This window comes from Rhamphochromis longiceps, linkage group LG2 (genome assembly GCF_057381845.1).
Source record: "Rhamphochromis longiceps isolate RC_006_pf linkage group LG2, R_longiceps_female_GT1.1, whole genome shotgun sequence".
NCBI classification, from domain to species: Eukaryota; Metazoa; Chordata; class Actinopteri; order Cichliformes; family Cichlidae; genus Rhamphochromis; species Rhamphochromis longiceps.
This window is the reverse complement of record NC_140558.1, coordinates 36634745-36656077: the sequence shown is the minus strand read 5'-3', so window position 1 is coordinate 36656077 and position 21333 is coordinate 36634745. Positions and strand designations below refer to the sequence as shown.

The 21333-nt window shown below is 41.1% G+C and overlaps 1 protein-coding gene across 7 annotated transcripts in view; it reads right to left on the bottom strand.

Moving 5' to 3' along the window:
- The window catches only part of mid2 (midline 2), a 168308-nt gene that overhangs the window by 79318 nt on the left and 67657 nt on the right, over positions 1–21333 (bottom strand). For all 7 annotated transcript variants that reach the window (XM_085426289.1, XM_085426282.1, XM_085426307.1 and 4 more), the window contains one exon: positions 10253–11130. In XM_085426289.1, coding sequence (XP_085282415.1) covers positions 10253–11074 — 822 coding nt within the window. In that variant the 5' untranslated portion in view covers positions 11075–11130. The remainder of the gene's footprint in view (positions 1–10252; positions 11131–21333) is intronic.

The following is a 21333-nucleotide window of genomic DNA, read 5'->3' as shown; positions in this document are numbered from 1 at the left end:
TTCCTGACTGACTGGCCTTCACAGCAAAGTCATTTTTCCTTATTACTGTAATGGGTTTGCTTAAGTCCACTGCAATGTGCAGCCTTGTGCTGGAAGGATAAAAAGCATCTCCTCTGCGTCTTCAGCTAAAAGAAAAAGATGACAGATAGACTAAGTAGCTATGTGTATGGCCAGGATCCCGTTTTTATCATTTGTTTGTCTAAATTCCCAATATCTTTGAATTCTCCAGCTCCCTGATAAAAGAGAAGTGATGTGTTTTACACATCAAGTGGTTGCAGCAGTAAAAGAAAGAAACCATCTGTCTTAAAGCCAAAACTGAAGTTTCTTCCACAGAAGAAAAGCACTCGATAACAAATGCATGACCACAAGTGGCCATCACCAACACGTATATGCGAAGCAAAAAATCTTTACACGATTACAGCGAATGGCCTTGAGAGCTTGAAAAAAAGGGAACTGGACTTCTTTGTCCGGAACCGAAGAGGCTTCTTCTGTTCTAGAACAACTAGAGGTGGTCGGCACATAACTTCCACGGTCCTGGGTCAGTGACCCAGTGTTTTGACTTTTGTTTTTTTTCCTCTGTATTATGTTTTTTTGTTCTGTTTCTCTAGTTTTACTGTTATGGTTATCTGGTGATTCTGTTTTACTCTCATTAAGAGTTTAGCTCTTAGGCTTTGATTCCGTGCTCCCTCTGTTCTGTGTCTTCTCACTCAAACTATCTGTCTTCTCCTTCCAAAATGTAAACACTGGGGTTGGGTCATGATGCCTCACAGAGGTTTGACCTGTTGGCCCCGGTGACAGGAATGACCTACATGTTTTTATTTTGTTTTTTACACTTTGGCTCTTTTGACAACATGCATGATCAACAGTAGGTTAATGACCCTCAGGACCACTTCCAAGGGTACAGGTAACACTAGGGCATTATTAGCATCATAAAATAGCCTGCCAATCAGAGTCAAAGGAATTACTGTTTTAGCTGAAAACTTGGTATCTCTCTGCATGGTGTGTAATGCGCCCCTATAAAAATTCAAGGAAACTGAACAAGTGCAGGACAAAAGAAATGACTGGCCTACAGCACCTGTAACAGTATCTGAAAGTCATGTACTCAGGAAAAAGGAAAATATCCGGCAAAAGTCTGGAACAGAATATGAGAAATGCATCTGGCCCATCAGCTGATCCATTTACTGTTCAATGAAGCCTCATCAGAAATGGTCTCAGTGGAAGTGTGACTGTCAAGAAGCCATTCTTAAAGAAGGTATAATACGAAATACACAAGAACTGGACTGAAAATCAGTGGCGACAGGCCTTATGGAGTCCTGAATCCAAATTTGAAAACTTTAAATCACATCAGGAAAGAGATATAACGGTGAGTGTCTCCAACCAACTATAAAACACAGTGGAGGCTCTGTTGTGGTTTGGTGCTGCAACCTGTGACCTCAATAATATTGAAGCAGTGTGGGATCAGCTTGATGAAGAACAGAACAAACGACAGCCAAGATCCAAAGATCTTTCAAGAAGCCTGAAGAACTCTTTCTTAAGACTACTTAACCTCGTAGGACCTGACGTCCACATATGTGGACATCACATTTTGGGTCGTCTAGACCAAAATACTACATTTTGCTCTACGAGAGCCTGATATCCACTTACGAGGAATTTATACTGCCACTGTTTTATCGCAATTTAAAATGAATGTCCTCATATGTGGGTCTCATTTTTCTCAGAAACGAAAATCAGGCAAAAAATAAAAATAAAAAAAATCTGGTAATTCTTTGTTATTACATTCATCAGGTTCCAATCAGCCCAAATAGCAAAGAGAAATTAAAAATGCATGCCATGAAAGAGTTCAGGCCTTAGGAGGTTAACGAACTGACAAAAACATTTGCTTAAGAGAATTCAAACTGTGTTGAAGAACAAAGGTGGTTATAAGTCTTCATTTTCCATGTGTATTTGCAGAAATCACTGCATCTATTTCCCATTTTCTTTCTCTCATTTTTGGTTTTTATAAATTCTATAACATGGCAAACATGTAAACATGCAAAAAATGGAATTAATTACAGAATAAAAACTAACATCAAACTAAGCTGATTCTCTCCTGGATGTTTCACCTCACAGATAACGCGGGTATTTTTAGTCTGGAGATGACTTGGAGGTCCCTTTTGTCCTCAGGCCATTAAAGACGTGACGGGCAGCTCCTACTGGTGTCATTAGTTCAAACCAAATATCACTCCAGTTGTGACTCGCTATTCCTGCTTGGAAGCCAGACAATAGCACATAGGATTTATCATGCAAGCAGAGCGTGCAACAAGGAAGTGTGTGCGCACAGCCACCAAAACAAAAACCAGTCACAGACTCAATGTGTGTAAACCCATGTTCACTCAAATATCAAACTCCAATATATCTGTGTGTGCGGAGTGGATGCTGACATTCTAGATTGCGCATAAATATTCCTGTTATGCTGTCTTGTTTTGTCCATTGTTGCTGAGCCAGAAGCCAAAATAGTTTCAGGAAACTCCAGGCACATGTGATTTAATGATTTGACTGATAAAAATTAAAATCGTCCAGTGTCGTCAATCCTTCAAAGTTTTAGAGAGTTCCAAGAGATACTGAACTGTAATTTTTTTTCTATCAAGCCTTATAATAACTCTTATAAACTGCATTTGTCATCAACTTCATCTAGCAGAGCCCTTCACTTTTCCTCATATAAATGGGATCATGTGCCACAGATTTTTGCAGATTAATACCAGAAAGCCCTGTCTCATCATATATTGTAGGGAAATAATGTGGCGCTATATGAAAAGTTGGAATGAAACGGTGGAAAATAAGATCAGCAGAAGCAGATGACTTTCCACTGTTGATAAAACATTGAATCCTCTTATGTTGAGGTGCAGTGCTGCCAGCCATGTGACTAAAATACATAAATACTAATGCGTTTATAATCTGACGTGCATTACGGCAGAGTTATACACACAGACACACATATATATAGCTACAGTAATAAATTAAGGTCACTTATTTAAAGAGGAGACACAGCATGCACAAAACTTGTTCTTCTCTGGATAAAAACCCTTCGAGTACACACACACACACACACACACACACACACACACACACACACACACACACACACACACACACACACACACACACACACACACACACACACACAGATATATATATATGCTTATATGGCAGAAGCTACAGAGACCCAGAAGCTGTGTTTATCAGCTGCTTAGTTAAAATGATTTTGCTTGAGTGTCAAAAGTGTCAAAGTCTCGGCTAAGCTTTGCTACGCTGTCAGCTTCTTACAGCTTTACCCTAAAATACGCACAAGCCTTCAAGTGCCTCAATTCCAGTTTTTAAGCCTTGTAACTAGTAAAAATGTAAAAATAAATAAGTAAAAAGCAGTGGGGGGGGGGGGGGGGAGGTAAAAATTAGCTCTAAATACTTTGTGCTAAGTTTTGAAATGGACGATTTTTATAATAGAAAAATGTAGAATTTATGATGGGTTTTCATTCTTGGAAAGATACCCTAAAACAGGGGTGGGCGATAGATTTTTCAAAGGGCCCACGTGAGAAACTGGGATTGTTGTGTAAGGCTGACTAGAAAGCTTATAAACACATGAAATTAATAGAGGTGAGTTCAGCTTATTGGTATGAGCCTCCATAACAATCATAGTTTCTCATGTGGGCCCTTGGGAAAATCAATAACCCACACCTCAACTGAAACAATATTTAGTTCCAGGGACTCTAAACACTCAATACAAAGATATTATTTAAGGCTCCCAGATCAAGCACAAACATCGCTTATTTCATGTTAAGAAAAACAAAATTGACTGAGTAAAGTTTGCGGTGTAATTTACAGAGAAAACACAGTTTGGTTGGCGGCGAATGAGTACATTAACTGTACTGAATCTGGAGTCCTTGATTTTAGACAATAAACAAGCCAAACTGCACATAAACATTTGCAGACATAAACAAATAATGTCCATATAATGAAAGTAATTGTAAATCCACATCATTCCCTCATATTGCTCATTCAGACAGCACGCACTGAATATCAGTATCCCACTACAGCTGCCTTAAGTGAGAATAAAATGAATCCAATGAAGCAATTTAACCCTGCTCTCATTTTGTAGAAAAATAGTGAGGCATCCATTTTTAATGAATAAATTAAAGGGATACGTTTGTAACTTGCTGTAAAAAAGCTCAGGGATGAGTAGTGTTGCTTATAAACCCTCTGTCTGCTACGTATTTTGTCACCAAAGCTTTTAAAAGCATCCCACTTTTCATTTTTTCATTTATTGTGCAAATACATGATATCTCATGCAGTGGCTGCGAGTGATTTTATGAGCTTTTTATAATCTGCTATATTTTACAACGGGCTGACGTGACATACTTTCACAACACATGCATGATGCATTGGCACTGCATGGGTATTAAAGCATAGGCTCTTGCTCAAACACTGAGACACACATTGGTGCATATTTCCAGATAGGCACGCTAAGGCACCAATGCAGAGAAGTGGCACACAAAGACGCTAAAAGCTTTCTACTACATCCTTGGCGATTCCATCAGCATGACTAAGTGAGCTCCATCTCACACTATTCTCCAGATAGAGCCATGATTTCTAATGGCATCATGCACTCAGCTCCCAATCATTTCTCACATGTTCGACCTTGTACCATCTGCTTTGACACACATGCACAGCCACATGAACTTGCAGATGTACACACACAGACACACACACCTGTAAATACAGTCGCACACTCATTTGAAACCAATCAAATACGCTTCCTCACAAAAAAGACACTGGAGGGCTTCACAGCAGTATGCTGCTACAGTGTGGGTTGTGGGCGACTGAGGTGGATACGAGTGGTGTTACCTAAAACAAGACAGGGGGGCTGGGGGCACAATGAGGGAGGAGAGGCTAAACAGAGTGACAGAAAGGAGGTGGGAAGGACGATGTTTGTCTGGCCGTGTGCAAAGCAGAGGAAGTGAGAGAACTACATTGACAGTGTGAGAGGGCAGCGATGGAGGCAGTTGGAGCTGTTGTGTGAGAGGCAAAAATAAGAAGAAAAATGTGACTGTATGAGAAATAGAGAGCTGGGGCCGCATAAGTTCAGCGGAGTACTTGACATTTCAGCTTTCAATTTCTTCTAAAAATCATTACTGTCAGTGGCTGGGATAACGTCAAATTAGGTGTGCTAAACTAAAGTCTCATTTTTTAAATCTGACCGTGTGTGTAAAAGACTCTTAATGTTCTACGTGCTAGATGATTTTTATGTGATTGGATGACAAATCTGTATGCATGTGCTTGCCTCCCTCTGGATTTAGCATAGCGAAGTGGGTGTAAATACAGTCAGCAGCTGACATGATGCGCCCATCACACAGAAAAAAGTTAGTAAATGCCTTAAAGGAGCTTGAGGGGGGGGCAAAAGATTTAAGGGTGGTGCTGGTTGTGGGAGGGGGGGGGGGGTGAAAAAAAAACAGTGGGGATAAAGGAAAAAGAAGCAAGGCTACAGGGACTGAGAAAAATGAAGAGAGGGGAGAGTCTGAGGGCAGGGATGGGAAGGGTGGGGTTGGTGACAGACTTGCCTGAGCCTAAACTGGAATTAATCCAATAATCGCTTGGAAATGTTTTGCATATTTCTTCATTCTTCTCGTGTACATAACAGACTATCATCCCGTTCAGCTCCATGTGAGACCTGCAGACCTATGAAGGCCATCGTACACACAACCGCACATAACAGACAAAAAAGAAAAACAGCACTGCTGTAGCGTTAGTACACGTGATAGCCAGACAGTCCGTCACAAATGTCAGCGCTGCTATAGGTTTCGTCACCAATTCAGCTGATTCGCTCTCTTCTAGACGTTAAAGCGCACACAATTCAAACATCCAAGAGCCTGAGAGTGAGTAAATTAAGTGCCAGCATTTGTAGCTGAGAGGAAGAAGAGTTATACTTGTAATGTAATCCGTTTCTCATCAGTTCCTTCAGTCTTTGTTTCTTTTTGATCTGCTCCTTTCAGTCACCACATGTTGAACACAGTATGATCTAGCGTGTTACCGCTCATCACGAACACATCTGGTTGGGCTTAAGCTTCACTCAGGCTCTTGCCTTTTGAAAATTGGCTCTGTAGCTGATTTGCAACTTCATCTTTAGGCTTTGCTACTTCTTTACCCCCAGTTTTTATGTCACCAAAAAGGGAATTTGTTTGCCCAACAATGACAAAGGTCATTTAATTGACTTTCCAGAAATCTTTTTTTCTGTAGTCTATGTCATTTCTTACATTTTAAAACCTTCTTGCAATTAATGGGATCAATTATGCTTAGAAAAATTGCCAAAACCTTGTTTTTTGTAAACGTTTTATCTAATTAATACATTGAATTTATGTTATCATCATCATTATAAAAGATCCATATTTAATTTAACCTGCCTTGCAATAGATTAATCTCTGCATCTCTGCATGTATCCAACACGTAAGACATGTCTGAGTGGTAGGGTGAGCACCTACCCTCAGTATTTCTGACCTCTTTGGAATTTGTCTGTGTGTAATGTTTAATATGAATAATGATTATCTCAACACAAGGAGGGCATTTCTGTCCATTGGTTTGTTTTAAAAGTAGAGTTCGCCGTTTGATTGCAGAGGCAGTAGTTTTTCTTTTCTCTACCTTTTTGTTTGACTGTGTGTTTGATGGTGAAGGTTCCTGCTATTATGGCTTTTATGACTAAATACACTTAAAAAATTCATTTGATATCCATCTACATATGGTGGCTGATTACTGGGAGCGAAGAAGCTTTCCTGCTGTTATTGTGTAATGCTACTTCTCTTAATGCTGGAAGTGGAAAATGAACTTGACACATAAACTGTCTCTTTCTCTCACCAGCACCGGTTATGCCGTTCTGTTTAACCACACAGTATGTATTATGTCTGGACAGCACGAGCTTAACCAGTAATCACCAACAAAATGTCCTTTGTTGGAATATTTCTGCGTTCACTGGTGTTTCAAAACACAGAATAAGTGTTCGTGCTAAGGGAAGCTAAGTGTTGCCTCCAGCTCCTTTCATATTGCAAAGATGACTCTTAGCAGTAATAGGAGTATGTTGCAAAACTCAATTAACACACACTTGATGGCATTAATTACAACAGAAGCTATGAGCTTTTGTAACATGGAGAACATGAATGGACACCTCTAAAGCCGTGGCCAGTAACCACTGATGCTGTGGACCTTTTGCGTGCTTTCATCTTAGACTTCATCACCTCCCAGTGTCACATCAAACATGCGAGACTGAAAGCTGGTGCTGAGTGCACACTTCAGCTTCTTGATTTGGTTACCCAGCATCTGAGGGGGGATGTCAGGCTGCTACGAAATTGATCTAAATTACATTCTAATGAGGCGGCTATAAACACTTCCAAAGCAGCAGGTGATGAGATATTCACTGCTACGACAGAGCATCTCTTCGTTAGCAGTAATTTCAGCGAATGTGCAGAAACAAAAAATGCAAAGAGTAGCACCTTGAAGTTGTAGTCCTTTAAGAAAATGCTATTACTGACATCTGGAGATTATGCGACACCGATGTCTGTGCTTCTAAGCAAGAGCTCTGCTTAACAGCTGCCTGGAGAATTAACTCACTATCCTGCAGTTCTGCAGTGCCACATTTCTGGCTTTAACAGTGCTTGCACTTGTTGCCATTTTTGCTCCTATAATATGCACCCTGCTTGCCTAAGGGAATCTTACCTTTCCCCCTTAATGTGAAAGACATAATTGAGTGGCAGTGTAGCTCCCAGCAGGAGGAGGAAATAATATGAAGGCTAATTCAGAAGTCAAAAATCAAACGGATGGATTTAGGGGTCAAAAGGGCAACTGAGTGCAATTATTTAGTGGTGCTGATTAACAGCCAGGTTTGCTGGGGAATTGCAGAAGACTGGTCAATAACATCAGTAACATATGATTAAAAACTCAACTCAAACCAGTGGAAGTCACACGCACTTGTCATGAGCAGGGAGAAGATTTTAAGTTAACTGCTACTGCCACTTGTGAGCTGAGCTGGAGCTTGGAATATGGATGGCCTACTCCTTGACTTGGGCTTGATTGAGGATTTCAAAGTCAAGAAACTTCAAAGCCTTGGCTGGGGAACGTTTAAACGAGCCACAGCCAGCTTTGAATCAGAAAGGAAGCGGGACTAACTACTTACAGTAAACTCTCCCACAGCTTGAAAAGAATGAGCAGACTAACACTAGTGTAAATAAACACCACAGGGTTAAATCTGTGAAAGGAGGAATTTGGGTGACATGCTGGTGCAAAACTGTAGGAGGCAGCCAAAGTTTGGCAGCGCTCATCTGTAATGCAGACTGTGGACCTGCATTTTCACTGAATTCAAATAGATGGATTCAAAGCAATCACTGGTGCTGTGTTCACCTCAGAGACCTGATGAGATAGATTTTTGTTGCACATGAATGTTAACGATGTCTCCTGAAATGTACTCTTACGCCCAGCCTTTTTGCACAGTAGAGTGACACAAAGGCCAAATGTGCTGTGAGGCCACAGAAATACATCCCTGTTTTTTCTATGTGAAACATCGCAACATCCACCTACAGAACTGCACTTAAACTTCACCGACTCTTCTGCTAAGGTGTTCGTTTCTTTCTGAGTGCAGCACAATTCAATTTATTTGACAAAAATCAAATCATGGCAACACCCATGCACCCCTGGAATGAGTTTAAAGTATGGGCAAATACGTGCACAAAGTTACCTCTAGTCAAGTTATCTCTAACAGTCTACAGGCCAAATACATGAGCCTGAATCGTTATTAAGAATTCAGCAAATTGAGTATCTGCAAATTGAATATTAACAAGTACTGGTTTCACTGCTTGATTCTGCTAATTTAGTGGTCTACCACCTTGATAATACATCCATCCATTTACTGCTTCTCATCCACGTCCAGGTCAAGGGAGCAGCCTAAGTAGGGAAGCCCAGAACTTCCTCTCACTAGCCACCTCTACCACATCATCCGGGGGAACCCCGAGATGTTCCCAGGCCAGCCAAGAGATACAATCTTGGGTCTACCCCAGCACTTCCTCCCAGTAAGACATCCATGAGTCATCAGGTGCTGAAACTACTTTAGCTGGCTCCTTTCGCCTTAAAAATCCACTTTAATAAACATTTAACTTTTCAAGAAAAGTTGTTGAATTGATGTAGAATACAAAATTGGTGTGTTGAGATACACTGAAATGTAGTACCATGGAGCTCTGTGAACGTATACTAGACGTGTCCAACAAATATGAGAGTTGACAGGCTCCTCTCTGACACCAGGACATGCTAATCATTTATTGGCATACAAAATGCTTACTTTCTAAAGTTTTGGAGGCTGCAAGGTTTGCTTTATTTCGACCCCTCCGCCTGTCAGTTTAATTTGCTCTGCGTCAGAAATTTAAGGTGTTATTATACCATCCCACAGTACATAAATGTCCTGACACGGCTGTATGAGTGCAGATCAACCGTCTCCACTAAAGACACACCTAGTATGAGTTAGTCATAGGTTCATTAGTAAACAAATACAAGTTAGAAAAACAATTTCTCTTTAGAAAAGGATTCTAACACAAAAGACACACACATGTGCTCAATACAAACTCATGATAAAAGTTTTTAGGCCAGCTGAATGATGCTGACTCCTTTAGGCCTTTAGTGATGGAATTAGCTCCAGCTTGTGCCTTTCTCTGTTGTTTTTCACCCTGATTCAGCAGTCCCAGTCTTTACTCATGGCCTCTGAAAAAGCTCAGTGGCCACAGGGAATGCCAGCTCATCGACTATTATAATGACGGCCCTCCCTATTGGTCTCCTTCTCTCTCTGCCCTTCTCACCAGCACACTATTCCAATTGTCCCTCTCTTTCTCTCTCTCTCTCTCTCTTTTTGATCTGTCTTTCAGCCCTTCTTGCAGAATAAAGGCTGTGTATGATGCAATATTTATGGCAGTGAAAGTTCACAGTCAACAAAATTGCCCATTCCCAAGGCAAGAGTGACCGGATTAATGATTTTATTGTGTAGCAAACTGCAAACAAATGTATTATAATAAATGGTGCATGTTGTATGAGACATCTGTGTTCAGACGAGAACAGCTTTAGCAGTAAATCACAATGTTTTAGTCAAATTAGTTGCAGGTTGTGACTCACCGTACTCCACAAACACAGAAGTGAAAAAACACAAAATCGGGGCAGTGCACTGAAATTGTTGGTGATGACCTTATTAGGGACTAACCTTGAGCTTGTCAAAACGTTCAGTGAGGGAGGACACCTGGTGCTCTCTGTGGCGTCCCACGAGCTTGCAGAGGGCACAAATGAGCTGGTCATCCACCAAGCAGTACATGTTGACCTTCTCGTTCTCATGCTCCAGGCAGGTCAAGCCACGGATGTGGGTGTCTGGCACTGGCTCCACCAAGCGGTGGCTGGTGAAGGGCTTCTTGTTGGGGTGTGTTGCACGCAGGCAGCGGTCACAGTACGATACCTCACATGTGACGCAAGTCTTGACGGCCTCGCGTGGCGGATCCTGCTCACAGAACTGGCAGCTGATCCGTGGATCCATTTTAGCAACAACAGCTGGGCTGTGGTTAGCGTTGGTGTGGTTGATGTGATTGGTGTGGTTGGCGTGCTGGTGGGAGTGGCTGGAAGTGGCCGGGCTGCTACGAGCGCTGCCTCCACTTGTGCCACCGCCGCCGCCAATCGTTCCAGCTATTGTACCGCTAATGGTGGCGGTGTAGGGTCGCTGCGGCTGCAGGCGACGGCTCTCGGTGGGAGAATTGGGGCCGCTAAGGGAGGCCTTTTGAAAGCGGTCAATGATGTTCTGCAACGTCACATTGCGCTTAAGGCCCTCCAGGCCGCGGTGATTCAGCGTGATGACGTAACGACAGGTGGGACACTGAAAGGCAGAAATGGATTCGAGGGGCTTGCTGGTGGAGCAGTGAGACACCAGGATGCGGTGAGCACAGTTAAAGCACAGACTGTGGGCACAAGGCAAGAGCAGAGGATCTTCAAACAACTCCAGGCAGATCGGGCAGGTCAGCTCAGACTCCAGTGTTTCCATCTTCAGTTAAACCAATCTAAAGGTGACATCAAATCCCACGGAAGCTGGCCAATTACCTATGTGGAGAATAAATGAAGATATTATCAGTTAAAAAGGCCTCTAATTAGGAATTATATTTCTTCTTGAGCAAGTGAAGACAAGATAATTTCACTTCTAAAGCACAGACAATTAAAGCATTTTTTTTATTTAACAGGTCATAAAGAAATACACACAAGAACACATTCACCCATTTACCCTGAGCTAGCTGTGAGTGGCTTCATGTAAGTTTGACTGAACTGGACAGATTTAGCAAAAACATCACTATTACACACATTTCCATGTGCTGGTAAATATGACCTCCTCTCCTTGCACAACAACTCATTTCCCTCAGTGGAACCTTTGATGCGATTCCTCTCGCAGAGCTATATAAAAAGAGAGAATACAGGCAGAGGCTGACCGAATCAAAAGAACAGGTTAAAATTAATGGAGTGAACAGCAGAGAAAAGGAGAGACAGATGTCCAGCAGCAGAGGACAGAGAAACTTGTAGAAGGACTTTAACACCTTGACACTTTGTAGCTTTTATAGTAAGATCAGCTTGACTTATCAAGCAACAACTTCAAGGAAATTTTAACTTTTAGCGCATGATCGAAGCAGCAAACGGTGAAAACAGCTAAGCAAGAAAATTGATTTCAGATCCTCCTCCTTGTTCTCCAAGCACTTCAAATCTCAGCACCTTGCGGCCTGCCTATCAAGCTGTCTCCCCTGGGTGGCCTTAAAATCACTGACATGAGAAATCACTAATAACCGCCATCCCTCTCTTCCCCCATGGCTCTCTGTCCTTAAAAAGAAACAAGGCAGGCAGCGTGAAACTGCAGCATTAAACCATGCAACCTCAGGAAGCCGACAGTGACAATTTCACTGAGCAAGGTTGTTCCTAATAGACTGCCCTTGTCTCCCCCTGTGGTGTTCTGCAGGTTGTAACTAATTATGATGCTCTAAAACACGCTATGAAGAAAGGTCAGGAATCACAAGGGAGACCAAGTAAGATCTAGACAGATCTACCTTAGTCTTCCTCCAACAATGCAAAAAAAAGGGAGAATGTGTTGTGAATGAAACTCATGAGCACGAGTGTTGACAATAAGCGCTTATCAGTAGTTTCATTGAGTAACGGTGCATTCCGCCTGCTGTTTTTCCTAGAATTCCAGGCTTAATAACTATCACTTGACAAAAGTGACTTTAAGCACAGCCTGCCAAACAGCCTTTTTGAAGCACTGACGGCTCTTTGTCGATTCAAACAATGTTATTTGAAACATGGGGGAATATTTTTTAAAGCCTCATAGATGGTTTGGCACAGTGTAAACTGCAAAAGCTTTACAGAGTATTACACATCCCGTTTGACAAATAAAAGTAGGAGTTCCTCACGTGAGAGATACTAAACCAAGCCGACTGTATTGAAACAATTACATGAATATAAATAAGTTGTTGATGCAAGTTCATGTTCTAAAAGCATGCATTGTGATAAGTGCATTTGTTATGAATGCAACCAGTTAAGCTTGAATGCAGAGGGAAAATAAAGTTCACAGCTTCCTGTCAAAGCATGTTGAATCGAGGAGTGACCTGTGGCCACCCCGGCCCACATGTAACAACATCAATGTGCAAAGACTCTGTTCTAACTTGGTAGGGTTCAATTAGTATAATTTCTACAGAATTGTAAAATTATGAACCATGCGTAATCTCTGGAAATGGCAAAATAGAACAGCTGAAGATGAGCCAAAAAAACAAAAACAAAACAAACTGAAAAAGGGAGCTCAAAGGCTTAAACTCGTTTGCACTCCCGAAAGTCTCCACCTCTTCTGCGGCACCAGAAACAATGCCCCAACACTGAGCTGCGTTGAAAGCAAACATGATTTAAGCAGTTGTTGCAGTGCCTGGGAAAGGCACTCAGATGAAGAAAGCAGTTATATGCATGCAGCTGCTTTGTTACAAAATTCATTATCTGGAAAAGAAATAAATAACTACCCTCAGCCAATCATGCAGATATTATGCTGATAAAAGGCAAAGGGCATTGTGCTTGTGTGCGAATAAGTTGAGCGTGTATGGGAAAATACATTTCAGGTATGAGTCTCTGAGTATGCTGTAGTTACATGTGTACATGCACCTAATATCCTCCTGCAATATTTCACCTTGGCTGTTATTTATCAGGTACTGTATGAGGTTGTTATCGCATCGCCCAGCCGTGTCTGGTATAAAGAAAAAGAATGTTTAGCAGCGAGGCACCACTGAGTGCACCAACATAATGTTTGGCTTTGTCATGCCAACAGCAGAACAAATTTATCTCCAGCGTATCAGGTTGATAACAAAAAAGGTAGATTACTGGAAATATCTAGAGAAATGGGATGTAGGGAGAAGGTTATGCAGTGAGGCAAGGACAATTTCCAACTTCCAGAACCTGTTGATGGCAGTGAAGGTTGCTGGCCTCAAATGACAAATGGGACATAAGTCTTTAGCTTTGACGCTATATATAACAGCCAGTTACAAATCACAGCTGACCTTTTTATTTATGATTTGATAGAAATATTAAATATACAAGTTTTACTGCTTTCTACTAGTAATCTTAATTCAGAATAGTTGTAAATAAATTTAAAAGCAGATTAGTTCTGAGAACAGACACGGGGTAAGCAACAGATCAGCTGCACTGACTGTTTCAGTGGTATAAATCAACATCAGGAAACATCAGGGTGCAAACATTCATTAAGTGGCTCTGCACAGACATGCACAGATGATCAGTCACAGCAGATCATCTGCCTCCATCTCGCCATGTACCTAGCATGCACTTCTGTCACACTGTCCTCCTTCACTACACCTCAAACCTCCTCTGAGATCTTTCTCTTTTCCTCCTGGCTGACAGCTCCATATTCTGCATCTTCTTCATCCAGTGTATCCACTATCCCTCCTCTGCACATGTCCAAACCCTCTCAGCCTTACCTCTGTACTTTGTCTCCAAACTGCTCAACCTGAGCCGTCACACTCATTTCTAATCTTGTCCATCCTGCTCACCCCCAGTGAAATTCTTAACACCTTCTACTCGGCCCGCTCAGATTTTGCCTCCTGTCTTATCATATATCAGTATTATCATTAGTAGTAGTATATAATCAATCAGGATAGCTGTTACTGCATTTCATCCTTTTTCATCAGTAGTATTTGACAAATTAAACTAAGGAGAAGTCACACAACAGGCACGGTTCCTTTCTCACTGAAATAAACTACAAGTCACTCTGCAAAGATGCTTTAGGAATGTAAATCTGTCAAGAGAGCTGTATAATAACTAACAAAAGAAAATTGGTTTTCAGATACTAATCAATACTAACAGCAAATCGGATTAGATACTCATTTGCAACAGTATTGACACCAACAGTGTTGCCTTCGCCTCCTCCAGATGATACAGTTTCACACTTCACCACTGCAGACAAGCAGGCACGCGGTCCCTCCTCTCACTAGCAGCTCAAGTAGTAATAAAATGATAATGATAATGCGGGAGCAGCAAACGTTATCAGTCTTGCCTGTCGGTAACATTAATGGATGGTTTTCACTTAACCGGACAAACATTTGTATGTATCTAAAAAGTGCTATGCTCTCTTAAAATCCCATTCTAAAGCTGAGAAAAGTCTACCAGCAACTAGAGAGAAGAGGCACTTGCTAAATCTGATTTGATCAGCAACAAAATCTACTGCCGAGTCACCAGAATCAGTCAGACAGCATTATCTAATTTTTACTTAAAAAAAGCCTCTTAATTCTTTTTATTCTTTTCCCCTTTTTTTGGTATAAAAATATTGCGTATTGCACATGTTCCTGGGCATCAGTTTCGACTTTGAAATTCTAGCACCGTGACATCCATAAAACAGAGTCTGAACCCTCAATTATTGAGCACATCAGATCGCATATGAGTGCATGACCATTAAACTGCGTATTTTATCAACATTTAATTCAACTGTTGACTGAATCAGCAGTGTCACTTTATTCCCTGGGACAGAGCTCAGCAGTGTTCCTTATGCTGATGCTAATGTGACTGTGTTTAACGGAGCATGGTGTTATAATTAACACCAAGCTTTAACACACCATCAACAGCCCCATTAAGCTTTAGCTATGTCACTCTGGGGAAACAATGCTGGCTATGATGGGAGTCTCTAAGGGACTCAATTCCTAGCCTCATGGTAAATGCGGCTGCTCTGCAGACAGGCTGGCATACACACACACACACACACACACACACACACACACACACACACACACACACACACACACACACACACACACACACACACACACACACACACACACACAGATGCACGTACACAAACATCCACAAAATCATAAGCACACAGCCAGAGCTCCACATTTACAAGCACAAACTCTCTCTGTCTTGTTGTCTCTCTTCATCTGCCATTCTTGTTAAGGTGAAGTGTCCCATCTGGAAGGATAACAGCTTGAGCTAGTGCTTCAACAAAAACACTCATATCACAGGCATACACGCACAGTACCGCACAAACCCAAATAAGCACATGTGCACAAAGGCACAAACCTGTTAGGCACTTATCCTGATCTACTACAGTGCGTGTTGTAGCAAAATCTTTTAGTCTTGCTCAGAGCTTTTATTAATGAAGTGAACGAAAAAGAGAAAAAAGAAAAAATGGATGCAACTGATGACTCATTAATCTGCCTAGAGAGATCATTTGATTTAGTATGTGTTTAAAGGCAGACTGAATTTTTCATCTACATATACGTAAAACCTGTTCCCACGCATTCAGATCCAGCGTTCATGTGGGAGAAGACATAACCTGAAAGAAATGCCCCAAAATAGCAACCACTGACATCACGCTCGCTTTATGTCGCGTCATAATCTGACACTAAAACAACAAAGGAGGCTGTTTATTTAAAAGCGCAGGTTTCACACATCAGTATGGAGAGATGACACTTGTGGAACAAAGATGATTATCCTTGTACAAACAATTTACTGGTAAAAACTAAATTGCTCCCCCGTGAACTGTAGCAGCACAGCTGCAGAGCCAAAACGGGAGCTTAATGGACACTTGATGATGATGGAACGAAGGGGTAATAGATAAAAACAATCACCACACGTAGACCTTTCCCCTAAGGGCAAAAATGCATATCCACTGCAGCGCTTATAAAGACACAAAGGAAAGGCGCGAGCGAGACAGATGCTAGACATCTATCAAACACTTTCTTTGAGAATGAGAGCAGAATGAGAGACAGATGAGATGTGGACACCACAGACGAGCGGTCGTTATTATGTTTATAACGACGCTACTTTCTGGTGTCATTCAAATCTAGCAGAGCGTCACCTCCTTGCAAATATGGAGAGAAAACATGCTAATGACAGATGCAATCAAACATATATTATTTATATATATATATATATATTTATATATATATATATATATATATATATATATATATATATATATATATATATATCTCATAATAAGATGCTCTTCTAGCTCTCGGTTCCTACTCCAGTGCAAGCTGCTTTCACTGATGCAACTGACACACTGTGACAATCTGCAGTGAATCGCCACTTTTCATTGTCAGATTGACAGTGTTTACAAAACCCGCACACCCCCACACAATCCCCCACCTGCACTCCCGCTACTCTCTGTACTATAAGTGTCCCTTGAATCTATCTATCACCAGAGGCTGTTGATCACAGGCTTATCGCAGCGAAAGGAAGCGGAGCAGAAAAATCACATGGTTGAGGTTTGAGGCTCCAGAGAGCAAGACAGCAGTAAACAACAACACCAGGGGTTCAGCGGTCTTCCTTTTGGAAGGGCTTTAGAAAACACATCGTGAGACACTGGCATGTTTATCCCCGTGGGATGCTGGAGAAAAAAAAAGAAAAAAGAAAAGAAACCCACAACATGTGCATGGCAACAATGCTGTCACATCACAAAAAACTTTCCTAATGATTAGAAATGGTTCTCAAAACCCTTTTGCTAATCGCTTATACTGCTTGGAAAAAGAGTAGGAGGGAGAAAAGTTCAAGCTCACTGCAAAGTGGAGGAGGGTGAATAGTTTGATAAGTTACCCATTTGAATTGCATTAGAAGGCTTAGAGTTATATATTATCGTGTGTGGCTGCTTTGACAGACAGGTGGGTGCCTTCGACACGGCATTCTCGGCATCAGCTCGGCTAATCTGACTCAATGACCTGGACCTTTCACCTGTGTTTGTGGTATTAGTGCCTTTTATGGCATTTTAATGCAGCTAGATGATAAATAATGTTTTTGTCTGTGATTCAGTCCACCCAAGAAAATTATACTTTAGTTTTGGAAGGAAAATGAAGAAGGAAAATAGCTTAAACGTGGCACAACAAGGTGGAAGCTTGATCTCTCTCTCTCTCTGGCTCTGCATAGTGCCTTTCTCACGTCAACAAGGACATTTCATTCATGACTTTTACGGCGTAACCAAATGTCACGCCTGGAGCCAACACGCGTGTTTTTACAGAGAATGACTGGCCTGTTTGTGCGGTGCTAAATCACAAAGCCCCACACACTTTGGCGAGGCTGCACAAATCAGCAGGACGGAAAACAGTAACCCAACATAACACGGCTGTATGACTGCTTTCATTAGTGGCAGTGTTAACAAACACAACTCTCAGGCCCTTCCCATGGCATTTACCATAATCACCTCAGCTAAGCATTTAAACCAAAACGAAACAGGACTTTGTTTGAGTAGATTCAGTGGAATTCAGTTGCATTAGTGGACTGAAATCCTGACATTTTAGTGGGCAATTAATTTTAACAGGGTTAAAAAATACCCCATGCATAAGACACATGTCACGACCGGTTACTGATGACTTGTGCCAGAAATCAAGAGACTTATTCATTATTTTAGAAAAAGGAAATACGGCAGCTCCAAATGTAAGAGCCCTCAAGTTGACCTGAACACACCAAAACTGTACATATGATTATATAAGTGGGATCAAGCAACACATGCCATGTGCTTCAGTGAGCTTCTTCTTGGGATAATAATAAATATTTAGACCATCAAGTCCAGCCTTCATTTTTATCATGTTTTCATCCCTTCTTCTTCTGACTCTCACTCTTCCGCCCCCCTCCACAGGCTCAGTTTTTCCTCTCTCTTCCTCCCTTTCATTCCTGCTTTTTCCTCTCTGCAGCAGACCTCAGGAGCAGGCCGGTTTCATCAAACATGTGATTCCTATTCATAGAATGTAAACAGTAATCCAGCCAAGCTGGTGTTTCCATTTCACATTCAGTACACTTGAGCAGACGGACTTAAACTTAACCCCCTCACTGCTACAGCTGAGACAGCAACGACTCCAGAACAAAATAAATCTACGTCACTTCTCTGTGGGTCTATCCATCCCGACTGGTAAACGTGTTCAGCAAGGAGCCTACATCCACAAAGTGAATACTACACAGCAATTATTTTAATCTCAAAATTTGGCTCAAATGCAAAACCAATATTTTTTATTTGAATCACTTTTTAATTGCTTATCAAGCACCTGACAGGCCTCAAATTCAGCCAGCACAGGGCACCAGTAAGGGCAGTAGCTCACTGCCAGTTAACTTTTCCCATTCCCAGTTTACCAATGTTAGTCCTTTGTTTGAGGAAAATATGCCTGGGACTCAGAGAAGAGGTTATCACAGTTCACCTCACTAACCCTCAGCGGATCTTGTGGAAACTCATTATTAATACTTTATGGAATAAGTCATAATAGTGCCAGCATTTCAGCATAAATTAAGCCGGTAGCATTGAAAAACGGTGTTTAGCTTAGTTATTAATGTGCTTAATGGCATCCAAATTAAGTTGCAGACATTGGTATAATTTGTCATTAGTAACAGCATATACTAATAGCATGTACTGCAGATATAGAACATTTGTCAACAAAGCATGTCTTTGTGTGTAGAAGAGGAAGAAATAGGGCTAAAAGGTGAAAATGCGGTATGTTTTTTAATGCAATTTAACTGTTATTTTTCATTTCCTGTTCTTATACACTTTTATCAAACTATTTTATTATCTTTCTTTAGGATTTGTCATTTGTTCACCTACCTGTAGGACAGAGGAATCGGTAGAGCCTGAAACACGCATCGTTAGATTGTAATGTATGGGGTACTTTGACGGACTAGAATAGTCCCATAATGTTAGGAATAAGACACAGGGATACCACAGCCAAATGTTCTTTGCTGGTGTTGTCACAGTCGGGGAATTTGTCATAGTGCTACTGAAGAAGCTAAAACAAGCTTGCATTTTAATCCAAAACATAATCTTTTCCTAAATCCAATCGGTAAGTTTTTTGACCTAAGCCTAACCAGACACGAGTCCTAGATGGGACACAAACACTTGTATTCTGGAATAAAGTCCATTAGTTTAGGCCACTACTACACCATCTGTCTCCTAACGTGGTGTACTTTGTCAATCAGATGCTACACTGAAGTATCAGTGTTTGACTAGTGTTTGTTTTATCCATATGGTAAAATGCTGGTTAATGTTGACTGGCCTGGGTGCACATGTTTCAGCAGCACTCATTTTCATTACCATATTTGTTTTGCTGTCAGCGGTGCTGATGAGGCCTCTATTGTGTGAAGGACATTTACTGATGCAAGACACTGAAAATAAAACAAACAATCAACTCTTGTGAAGTCCAAGCCTGAGCCAGACTTGCTAATTGGTTTAATGTATTTATACATGAAAGCAGACTGAAATGAGATTTTCACAGAGTTGTGACAGTGAATAGAGCACACCTCCTATCCTTAACTCTCTGCTTAATACTTCTGCCTGTTACAGCTTGGCAGCCTGTGGGTAATAAAGTTAATAATGTCAGACGTCGTCTCATCAGCTCTCCGAGGCTCTTTTGCTGTGGTAGAGAGCCTTATCAGGCCTCAACACAACACTGGAGCAACCAGGCCCCTGCCTCTCTTCATGCTGCTTCCATTATTCATGTGCATTTGCCCAGGTGAGAACAAACCCAAGGATCAGAAGTTGGCAGAACAGCTTATTAGATATTTAGACGCAGTGGCATGTGGTGAGAGCAAAGACGAAATAGAGAGAGGGAACAGAGAGACCACTAACAGTCAACAAAAGCAGAAATATAATAAGTAAGCAGGGTTCAATCCACTCGCAAGTGTTTATGTTGTTAACGACTGACCTTGACAATCAGGCTCATGAGGCAAGAAGCTGGTCTGTCTTATCCTCACTGTGTTATTTAGTTTCAGTACCCTCTTCTCCCCACCTTACTTTAAAAAAACAAAAGTTTTAAATTCTGAAATATACTTTCTTCTCATTTTCAAAGCCAGTTCCCTGGAAACACTGCGAAGGGTTCTGTTTTATCTTTTAGGACTTACCAGCAATCCACAATAATGAATATCTTGGAGTGAAACAATGCCCCATACATGCATTCGTGAAACAAAAACGAGTGAATGATTCATAGGCACACAATGCAGAATCCAAGGAAATCTATTGTTCTTCCAAGTTTGTCTGCTAGAAAGCAAACAAACTTGCCTCCGCTGACACTTGACACCAATTCTTCTTCAATTTTTCTATATTTTTATTTGACTCTGTGCGTGTGTATATATGTGCGCAACAGCACAGTGCCAAGTTAATGGCTAACCTTTTACTGGAATTTTCTATAAATATGGTAATTTACTTCACACCGTGTGAAAAAGCAATCTACGCACCACATAAGCGACACTCTGAGTTTGTGAAAAGAGGATCTTTTATGCTGGAAATTGCATTCTTGGCCCCTGTATACCTATATGAGACTGGAAAAACTGTCAAGAAAACAATAGGCCTCTGTATGAAGATTGACGATATATTTGTGAAAAGTTTTCCCATTGTGAAAACAGCTGACAGCTTAAAGCGCATGCTATTTGTGCTCTAAATGAGAAGGATAAGTGATCCGTAAGGTGCCGGCCACTTTATCAACATCTTGTCAAGCTATACCAGTAAATGATGTTATCCGTGCTGTTGTTCAGAATCAGAATCAGAATCTTTATTGTCATTGTCATGAGAACAATGAAATTAAGAATGGTCCCCGATCATTGCATCATCCCTAGCAATATCAAAATATAAATAAAACAATAAAATTCAATAAATAAAATAGATAGAATACTTAAAATACTAATAAGATATAACAGTAAAACATTCACATACATTCCCACACACATGCTTCAGACCGTGCATAGATTAACACAAGAGTGGCGTGATGGACATTTTTTTGTAGTATTCAGATGTGTTATTGCAGT